The 10996-nt window shown below is 34.5% G+C and overlaps 1 protein-coding gene and 1 pseudogene across 1 annotated transcript; both read left to right on the forward strand.

Moving 5' to 3' along the window:
• Nucleotides 1-346: 346 nt before the first annotated feature.
• LOC18107112 (pentatricopeptide repeat-containing protein At3g26782, mitochondrial-like) lies at nt 347-1393 on the forward strand (annotated as a pseudogene).
• Nucleotides 1394-5078: 3685 nt separating this feature from the next.
• Nucleotides 5079-8837, forward strand: LOC18107115 (mitochondrial phosphate carrier protein 3, mitochondrial). The gene is made up of 6 exons (XM_006373044.3): nt 5079-5575; nt 6405-6766; nt 6855-6898; nt 7844-8058; nt 8135-8259; nt 8347-8837. Exons 1-6 carry the CDS (start codon nt 5267-5269, stop codon nt 8414-8416), a joined length of 1125 nt encoding a protein of 374 aa, XP_006373106.3. The 5' UTR covers nt 5079-5266; the 3' UTR covers nt 8417-8837.
• The last annotated feature ends 2159 nt before the right edge of the window (nt 8838-10996 follow it).

Here is a 10996-nt window from a genome sequence, read left to right on the forward strand (position 1 = left end):
TTTCTTTTTTTATTTTTCTTGTCTTAAATTTACAGAAAGGTATGGATGTTAGCTTTTTAATGTCACTGGAATCACTTCATTTCGACTTCTAGAACTCAAGCTATGCACAAAACATCGACTGAACATCAAATCTGCCAATTACCTTCAATTTACTCCGTTTTGCATCTTTCATCCAAAAGTACCTTCAAAACATAAAAAAAAAGAATATCAAGGCATTTTATATATATAACATAGGCAAAACACTAATTAAATGTGGTCGAAACTATCAAATAATATAATTACATCAGGAGGCGTGATTTTGTACCAGGGGGTTCTCTTCTTGCAGGTTGTAGAATTCACATAATATAATTTAGAACCAGGGGTCAAGCACTATGGTTGCATGGTTGATCTTCTTGGGCGTCCTGGTTATCTCATTGAGGCATGCAACTTGATATAGAGCATGCAAGTGAGGCGTGATTTTATGCCATGGGGCTCTCTTCTTGCAGCTTGTAGAATTCACAAGAATGTGGAGCTTGCAGAGATTTCTGCAAGGGGATTGTTTAAACTAGATCCAAGTAATTGTGGGTTGTATGTCTTACTTGCTAGCATATATGCAGATGCTGGAAGATGGAAAGATGTTGAGAGGGGATGAGAATAGTTATAAAAGATCAGGGACAGGTTAAACCGCCAGGATTCTGTTTTGGTGAACTCAAAGGTAGGGTACATGTATTCTTGGTTGGAGATTGCACCCTCAACATGAGAAGATCTACAAGTATTTGGGGGAACTCACTGTGAAGCTGCAAGAAACTACCCATGTTCCTAATATGGCATCGGTTCTTCATAATGTTGATGAAGAGGAGAAGGAAATGGTTGTGCGAGTTCACAGTGAGAAATTGGCTGTTGCTTTTGGAGTCATGAACTCAGTTCCTGGTTCAACTATTCATGTTATCAGGAATCTTCGGGTTTGTGGTGACTGCCATTCTGTTATTAAGTTGATTTCCAAAACTGTTAGTAGAGAAAGTAGTGAGAGATGCAAAGAGATTTCATCACTTCAAGGACCGTTTGCGTTCATGTGGAGATTATTGGTAACAAATCTATACACGAGAAGAACAAGGCCATGGCACTGATGAATGAGCATGCTCCAACAATGAATTCTTTGACGATTCAACTATGTAAGTTGGAACTGCAATCACCTCTAATTGCTCAATCAAAAAGGCAGCCAAGGAGGTAGCTGATAGTTTATCTCCTAACTACAGATTTGAGAGAACTTCCAAGAAAAAAAAAATAGTTCTAGGTTGGTGAGGCCAAATGCATATTTTGATGCGGTTGTTGCTGAAATTACTGGAAGGACGTTTTATTTATATAGAGACAGACATGGAGACTAGACCCTTCAGGCAGAGAATCATGAGACGAGGAAGCATTCTGTTTTAGCACACAGGCTACCCTTTGAACAAGAACATATCATGAATTACAAGGAGCACGACGAGTAATTGGGAAGAGTTTGCTCCTGTAACCTGTCCAGGATGTGTATTTATAGCTTTGATGTTCAGAAATGGAGTCGCATGAACTACATGATAAGATACTTGCTTAACCAGAAAATGAGCCAATGTCAAATCATGTACAACCTCCTACAAAAAACTTACCCGAAAGTAGTCCTTTAGTCCTCTTATCTGAAATGAGTTGCGCTCCCCCTCCAACTTTTAAACAGCTGGTGCAGCTCTGGAGGGACCTGTTCTGAACCTTCAAAATGTTCCAGCTCTAGCCAGAGCTTATCAATCACCAGTCTCTTTTCGATGTTTCTCCTTGCTAGCTCAGCCTGCTGCCGCAGATTTTCCTCCCTAAGGTTTGTGATCTGAAACTTGAGTTCATACCATATATTCTCCCACTCATGACTTCCACCCTCTGAGAAGGCTCTTGCTGTGGCCTTCACTATCCCATTATCGTTCATATTCGTTCTGTTATCTTCTACTTGGCAAAAATCTGTGGCTTTCTTATCCATTTGATTTTCTCCAATTTCAGTTTTTGTTTTTAATTTCATCTTGCATTCTTCAGTGGACATCATTTCATCCACTATCTTGTTCAGGCGTTCTATGTCAAAGTTGTGTTGTCAAAATGGATCTCAGGATCTTCAACAACATATTCAGGATCGGAATCTGAAACCTCCAAGCTAGAACTATTAGAGCTTTCTATTAATGTATCCTTGTTACTGTCGGTTGTAGAATATGCTGAATCGTTCACACGATCGAATTTAGACCTCAACCCTTTCATATTTTTTCAGCTAAACAGCGATAAGATCTGTTGAACCCTTCTAGCATTCCAACAAGCTCCGGCCGCCTTTTGTAATGACTCAAACTCTATTTGAAGGATCACCATCTTCTTCCAAAAGGTCACCATGGCTTTCGTTCCCTTGTTCATGTCTGCAATAATGGGAAAAACATACCAAGTGACTTAAAAAACCCTTCCACGGCAGGGAGCGGTTTTTCTTTTCTTTTTCAACAGAAAGTAAATAGCAGGGAATGTTGAGGAGTGTTTGAGCTCATCAATTTAGGGAGTACGAAAAAATGGCATAAGCCATAGTTGTAATAAGCTTTCGAGTTTCCTCGGTTATTATCCATAATTTCTGAACTAATGTGTTTTACTAGCCAACTTCTAATTCAAGCTCAAAGGTTTTGAACTTGCTAGCTGTCTTCCCTTCACTAATAGTTCTTAGAAGTCTAGTTCATAGTTGTAAATTTCTAGAACTAGTAAATGAATCCAAAGGTTCCTTAGCTGCTGAAATTTAAGCAGGTGAAGACACACCTCACTATTAGAGAATTGGAAAAAAGCAACGGAAATGAAATATATTTCAACGATAATTTCGAAAAGGACCAGAACCTCTCTTGGATTTCGAAAAGGACATGAAGCCTCGATGATTTCCATAGAGCAGATGTGTTCTCGGACCAGAACCTCTCTTGGATTTCGAAAAGGACGTTAAGAATCTTGAAAGGTATATAAATTTATTCTTACCTGTAAAACGCCTCTTCTTCGCCGTCGATATGAATCCATCTTCCTTTAATGGGGTGTAATTATTGCTGATATTTCCGACGTTGGAACCTCGGCATCGGCGGGCCTTCTCCTCTGGGCAGGCAGGCGTGCATGTACACGTCCTTTTTCAATATATTCTTTTCATGTGGCCCAATAATTAATGGGTCGTCATTCATATTTTTTTTTATATATTAACATTTTTTTAATTTAATTTTAATTTCAATCACATCACTTGTTTATTAACCGTAGAGAAAAGAAGTTGATGAAAATGGTATCTAAATAATTTGACAAGTTGATCATAGAGTTGGAAAACAGTTGACTCAGTTTTGGTGTTCCCAGTATATGTGAAGAATATGCCACTCGCTCACTTGCTGCTGGCCGGTCTTTTTTTAAACCGTCTATAATATATGCCACCGCTCTACATGAAAATTACACATTTGCTTTTCATGGGACAAATCTTTTTTAAGGTCGTATTTGTTTACGTGGTGCGTGTAACGGCCAACAAGTTAGAAATAATTCTTTCATTTTCTTTGCCATATACTCTACATCATATACACGGTTTGAACTTTATGGTTACTAATATAATAATTATTGAAAATTTATATAGTTATTAACTTTAAAATCTGTAAAATTAGTTAAGATATGCGCAAACTGACCCGAACACCTATATTAATAATAAAAAAAATCTATATACGTGATTGTAGAAAATAAAATTATAATGAACATCCTAATTTAGATATAAATAGATATCATATCTTAATTAAATATGCAACATATCATGGTTAGTGTCAGTAGCGGAGTCAGAGTTTTTCAAATAAGAGGGCAAATTATTAACAAATACTATATTATATAAACATGCATTAGAAATCAATTCAAAACATATATATTAATTCAAGTAAAATTAATTTAAAAATACTTTTAAAATGAAAAAACTTACATTATAATTGTTCTCTTAGAATTTTAATAAACTACTCTGTCAATGCAAGAGATGTCAAGAATAGTGGTTTTGCATGAATATTAATTTATTTCTTTATAATAATAAAAAAAACACTTAATTGATTAAATTAACAAATTTAAACATTTATTTTGAACATATTTAAACATATTCATAACGAAACTCCTAAATTATCATAAACCCTAATATTTTTAATAACTAATTATAAAAAAATAAAATTAAAATTAGACAATAAAATAAATAGAAAAAATTAAAAAAAATTACCTAAATTATAAAGTAAAAGGCACAAAAAATTTATTGATGAGAAATTTGCGTATACAAAAGACAGAACAGGGAAAAATAAAGAAACAAAAGGGAAAAGAAAAAAAATTGAGTAGCTGTAATTATATATATATATATATATATATATATATATATATATATATATATATATATATATGTTAACATATGAGTCATGCCTTGATTCATTGTCGCTCCACCACTGGTGCCTAGTGTAACATGTCGAGTATTTTTCTTTATCTTTTTTTTTTAATTTTAGGGGAAGTTGTCCAATAAAATATATTTTATCTGATTTTTTTAATTCTACTTTTAATTATTCCCAACCCTATCAAGTTCAAAATATAAACATAACACCTCACATGAATAAAATCATCATTCAATATCAATGAACCAATTTATAATTTATCTTTCAAAGTAAATATTAATGCATCACAAGTGAACTTCAATATTCCAATCCATCAAGGAATTAAACAAAATTTTAGCTAATATTTTGTGTGTGTGTAGATATAATACATAAATAAATCAAAATCAAAATAAAATAATAAATATGCATAATAAATAATTGCAAATATTACTAACAATATAAATTAAATAAAATTTACTTTAATATAAGACTTTGTAATTTCACCCCTCCCTGATAGTTAAAAGCCCGCATATCAGTTTACTGCTTTACCAACATTGTTCTCGAGTTTGTTCATTAAACATGCAAGGGGTAATCGTGTTTATATATATATATATATATATATATATATATATTTTAGCCTTTTCCAGTTGTAAATAACCGAAAAGGACTGCCCATTTAAAAAACAAAAACCCACGGAGCGAGGGTTGTTGAGAAGTATCCAATAAAACCGGAATCGATCGATCCCCGCAACACTTCATACAGCGCATTTGGTTGGCAGAGAGAGAGAGGCAGGCGGCAGACAGGCAGAGAACCCCCCAAAATCATCTCTCTGCTGCTCCTCTCTTCTTCGTTTCTCACTCTCTATTGCAGCAGGAAAAAAAAAGTTCCCTCATTTGTCTCCAGAAATGGATTCTCTCAGACAACAGTCACTAATCCCTAGATTCCTCTACTCCTCTTCTTCCTCCGCTAAAACTTTCTCCCTCTCTAGCCTCCACTCCGAACAACCATCACTTTCTCCGCCGCCGTCATCAACGGTCACTATGGGAAGCAAGAGCAGTGGCGGATTTGTGATCCCGACACCGAGTGAGCCTGGGAAGAAGATCGAGATGTACTCGCCTGCTTTCTATGCTGCTTGCACTGCTGGTGGTATTCTTAGCTGTGGACTTACTCATATGACTGTTACTCCTCTTGACCTTGTCAAGTGCAATATGCAGGTACATTTTTTTTACTCTTTTCTGTCGTTTTTAGTTTAGATTTGTGTTGTTGATTTTGATTACCTTTACTGTTGTTGGATCTTGTTTGCTTTTATAGATTTTTGTGGTTCTTAGAGTTTCTGATAAGTCAAATCTATTTAACATTTCCAGATATGCTGTTTAATTGTTTTTTTTGTGTTAGATTATATCTTTTTTTGGTGACTGAAGTATATATAGAGTGACTGTTTTATTCTATATTTCATCTTGAGCATTTGACTTGTTTTGTGATGCATAGAGAGAAATGTCGAGCGCTTTTTAGTGTTAGTTGCTTTCTGTTGATATTTTTATTTTTCAACTGTGTCGTCTTTGTTTCCATGGATCTTTTATGCTTGTTTTAGAAAACTTTCTAAATGTGTCTTTGAGTTTTTCAGTTTTCTGATTCATAACACTCTGGAGAGTCATTGATACATATTTTGAGCAAATGTGATATTTTTATTGGATAACTGGTTAGGAACTGGGGTTCGAGATTCTTGTTGTTGTGCACCATCTATCAACTATATTGTGGTATGAAGAATGTCTTTGAAGGGGTTCATTTGTTGTTGTTATTGTGTTCTATCCGTTGTAAACTGTTACATGTGCTCAAATCTAATTTATAATCTATTATTTAGTGTTCTAAGTTAACAGGATTTGGAAGCAATGTGAATTTGGAGTTTTATCTTTGCTAGTAGTTGATGTGCATTATCTTTTCATTTCAATTTTGTGGCACCATCAAGCATAGGATAAATTGGTTAGCAATGTTATGTTAAAATATTGAGGATATGAACTAATATCTATGTGGTTGATTTTTCAGATAGACCCTGCCAAGTACAAGAGCACCTCATCTGGTTTTGGAGTTCTGCTCAGGGAGCAAGGAGTGAGAGGCTTCTTCAGGGGTTGGGTGCCCACCCTTCTTGGTTACAGTGCTCAGGGGGCCTGCAAATTTGGTTTCTATGAGTTTTTCAAGAAGTACTACTCTGATCTTGCCGGGCCTGAGTTTGCAGCCAAGTACAAGACCTTGATTTACCTTGCTGGTTCTGCTTCTGCTGAGGTGATTGCTGACATTGCTCTTTGCCCCTTTGAGGCAGTGAAGGTTCGTGTTCAAACTCAGCCTGGGTTTGCTAGAGGTTTATCTGATGGACTTCCTAAGTTTGTCAAAGCTGAAGGCGCACTTGGGTATGCTTTATAATGTCAAGATTTTTTTTTTGTTGATTTTTAATTTTCTGTAAAGCTGTATATGGAACTAACTTGTCATTTATTTCAGGCTGTACAAAGGTCTTGTTCCCCTCTGGGGTCGTCAGATTCCATGTAAGTTTAACGTCTGCTTTACTTTTTGATAGTTATTTTAAGCTCTATTGGGCAAAGAAAGTCAGATTTTATAATTGTGTGCTTTTTACTGTTCAGTACAGTTGATTTTTTCAATTGTTTATACTATTTTAATTTTTTTGAACTGCTACTATGACCATCTTATTTTTATAAATGTTGAAGTTTACAACATTATTTATGACAATAGTTTCTTTTGGCTTGTGAAGGACATTGCATTTTAGGTCATGGCTATATGTTTGAAATGAGCACTTCTTGTTAAGTAATTTTAATGTTTTTATTAGATGGGATGTTTTGATTAAATAACAAAAATATGTTGGTTTTCTATTTGTTTTAGTTAATTTTAATGTTCCATTTTTTTTTTATATCATCTCATAATCCATCCTAATAGATAAAAAATTACTTGTGTCCTTATTTGTCATTTTGTATTTCAATGGCATTTCAAACATGGGATTAACCAAATATTTAAGTTTTGTTTTTAAACTTAGCTGCACATAAATAATAACCGTAACCAAACATTCATCAGCTTTTTAATACAGCTTTCATTTTCAGCGGTTGTGTGTACATTAGCAACAACGGCTTAATTTGTAAGCACAAGGCCTAGCAGAGCCAAGCTGCTTGTCAGAAGAACTTGTATAATCATCTGAAAGTGTGCATCATGTATTAAGTGTTTAGATTTCGGGAGAACTATGATTTTATTTGTTGAGGTATTTGTCTTTTCATGCTACCATTTAAGTTCATGGTTCATGGTTTTCCATCTCGCAAACCATGTGTGGTTTCATCTTGTGGTTTATGTGCAACACTAGCACTGAACCTTTGCTGTATTCGAGTGTTAGTTTTTTATTAGTTGCTATCTGTGTGACAATCTGACTTATTACTGGTCATATTAGTTGTTCTGGTTGTTGACAATGTTAATTGTTTTCATTGCAGATACAATGATGAAGTTTGCATCGTTTGAGACCATTGTAGAGATGATCTACAAGTATTCCATCCCCAAACCAAAGGACCAGTGCAGCAAATCTCTGCAACTTGGTGTTAGTTTTGCTGGTGGTTATGTTGCTGGTGTGCTCTGTGCTATTGTGTCTCATCCTGCCGATAATCTCGTCTCATTCCTGAACAACTCTAAAGGGGCAACTGTTGGTGATGTGAGTACCTTCTTTAAGTGTATTCCCTGGAAAAAAAATATTTTCTGGTCTCCTTTTTAACTGTTTGGTTCTGCAGGCTGTGAAGAAGCTAGGTTTGTGGGGTCTGTTCACTCGTGGGTTGCCTCTCCGAATTGTCATGATTGGAACTCTTACTGGAGCTCAGTGGGGTATCTATGATGCATTCAAAGTCTTTGTGGGATTGTAAGTATTTCCTATGATTGTCAAGCTTTGTTGTGCCTTGATATGCGGTTTCATTGCTGCTAAAAGGATTTGATGTGATTTTTTCAGGCCTACTACTGGTGGCCCTGCCCCCGCAGCCGCTCCTGCTGTGGCAGCTGCTGAACTTACGAAGGTGTAAAGTTTCTATCAATTGACAGGTTGGTTTGTATCGATCTAATGGAACCTGGGAGAGCTTATAGGGATAATAAAAATAGAAATGGAGCTGCTTTAGTGATTCCCAAGCCAACAGAGATTATTCTTTCACATTCAAAGACCTAGTCAATTTTTGTCTTCTCGACATGGGGGATGGTTTTGTTCTCATCCTTCACAGATAATGAAAACTTTTGCTAGCTAGATCATATATGGAATTTCAGTTCGATGTTGGGATCACATCATCCCTCATCAGGGCAACCAAAATAATGGACAGATAGGGAGGGGGTCCTGTCCAATTTTCTGTCATCATCATCATCATTATTTTTTTGTTAATTTTATTATTACAATTGGTTCGACAATTTTGATGCCATGCAAGGAATCCCCCGTGGTTTTATATTTTTTTGTCATCCACAGTGCCACACCTGTTGTGTATTTGATTTATGCAGCTTTGAGGGAAATATGGAGAAATTGCAGCAATGATGGGCTCTTTTTTTTCTTCCTCTTATGTCTGTTCATTAACTAATCCTGCGTCTTGTAGCGCGAACCCTACCGCATCGGCCTACGCCCCTGTTGTGTATTTAGTCATGGCTGGGTTCTCGAAGAACTGGGCAAACCGTGCAGAACCAGTGGCCATATAAGCCTGTGACCATGAGGGAAAGTGATCCTATTTGCAATAGACAATGGTTCCCAGGGCTTGGAGGTGGAAAGTGAGTCCATCGTTCTACTAGACATGGAGAAAATATAATAAAAGTTTTTTCAAAAATACATATCAATCATTAAATTAATGGGATCTACAAGGAGGCACGGTTTAAGATCTGATAGCATGTGTATTTTTAGAGTTTTTTCTTATAATGTTTTCTAAATGTTTAATATTATTGTCAACAAAATCAACCCCTCCAAACAAGAAGATCTCTCTGTTTATGGTTTAATGTTTTTTTTATTATATTTTAAGTGTGCTAGATGGATGTGTAAGGTAGGAACCGAAGAATACATCTGTATGTACGAACCATCGATGTTGTTTTCATGTGAACTTCTAAAAAATAAGTTTTAAAAATATTCCATATAATTTTATTATAATATAGTTTAAAAATTAAAATAATATTGTTTATGTCATGTTATGATGAAGCTTCATGTACTTTTTTCAGAACTAGAAAAAGAAATGAATGCACATAAATAATAGTTTAAATTAGAAAAAAGAGAGACTATCTTGTCATTTAAAAGTATAGTTATTTTGATATAGGATAACTATTACTGGAATTGAACTTTACAAGATCTAATCTCTTGCTATTTCTCGTTAACTTAATAATCAAATATAAAATTAAATTACGATAAATTATAATCTTCAATCATTTTTATTTTTTATTTTTCACTGGTTATATTTAGTAATATTTATAAGTGAAGACGTGTCACTTTTAAATAATATATTTAAAGCTATCACTTTTTAAATGCGTCTTTGATCCTTTTATCTTTCAAATAATGCACTGTTTAACCATTATTACTTTTAGATAATGCTTTTAACACTATCGTTTTCTGAGTGTGCCTTTGAGTCGTTGACTTTTGGATAATGTGTTATTTAACTCCTATCTCATTTAGATAGCATTATCACATTTTAAGTACACCTTTGAGCCCTTGCCTTTTAGATAGTGCGTTATTTATCCCTTCGCTTTCTAGATAGTGCATTGTTTATCCATTATCTCTTTTAGATAATTCTTTTAGCACTATTATCTTTTGAGTGCGCATTTGAGTCCTCACCCTCAAATAGTGCAATGTTTAGCCCCTATCTCCTCTAGATAATGTTTTGGAACTATCATCTTCTGAGTGCGCCTTTGAGCTCTTGCCTTCCAGATAATGTGTTGTTTAGTCCCCATCTCTCTTAGATAGTGCTTTTGACATTATCAACTTTTATGTGTGCCTTCGAGTCCCTTGCCTTTCTAATAGTACGTTGTTTTACCCCTATCTCTTTTAGATAGTGATTTTATCTCTATCGCTTTTAGAGTGAACTTTTAAGCCCTCGTTTCTAATAATTTTATTAGATATGCCATTCTTAGAGATATCTTTGAATATCTCATCACTTTGAGAAGGATTAACCACTTCGTGATTTGGTAAATCCACAAATCTTCTTTGGATTTTTTTTTTTATCCTAACATTAAACTCTTCACATCCTTTTATCTTTATAAGCATTCTATTGAAACTATCTTATGAGACTTTTTATCATAAGAATTGTAAAGAATGAGCAATTGTTATAACTAAATTTTAGATCCTTAAAAAATTGTTTTATAAAAAAACACATTTTTTATTCAAAAATAGAAAAAAATAAAAAAATAAAAATCCAAAAATATTTTTCTGGGATAAGATGAGATAAGCCCTTGAGCTGCAAAAGACCAAAATAACTACACTGGGATAATTTGGCACGATGAGTTGAAGAAAGACTTAACTAAAAGAAAATGGAGGTTGAAATCTAACTTGACCAAAATTAGAGAAATTAATTAAGTTCAAGGACTTAATTTAATTTCTAATAGGTTTTATGGATTCAATTAAGGACTCAATTGAAGAAAAATCAAGTTTG

Source organism: Populus trichocarpa, chromosome 17 (assembly GCF_000002775.5).
Source record: "Populus trichocarpa isolate Nisqually-1 chromosome 17, P.trichocarpa_v4.1, whole genome shotgun sequence".
NCBI classification, from domain to species: domain Eukaryota; kingdom Viridiplantae; phylum Streptophyta; class Magnoliopsida; order Malpighiales; family Salicaceae; genus Populus; species Populus trichocarpa.

Bases quoted from the DNA above. Each gene is read 5' to 3' on its own strand.
- LOC18107115 (XM_006373044.3), top strand. From the start codon at position 5,267: ATGGATTCTCTCAGACAACAGTCACTAATCCCTAGATTCCTCTACTCC. The intron at 5,576-6,404 runs GTACATTTTTTT...TTGATTTTTCAG, and splicing joins TTGTCAAGTGCAATATGCAG to ATAGACCCTGCCAAGTACAA. The intron at 6,767-6,854 runs GTATGCTTTATA...CATTTATTTCAG, and splicing joins AAAGCTGAAGGCGCACTTGG to GCTGTACAAAGGTCTTGTTC.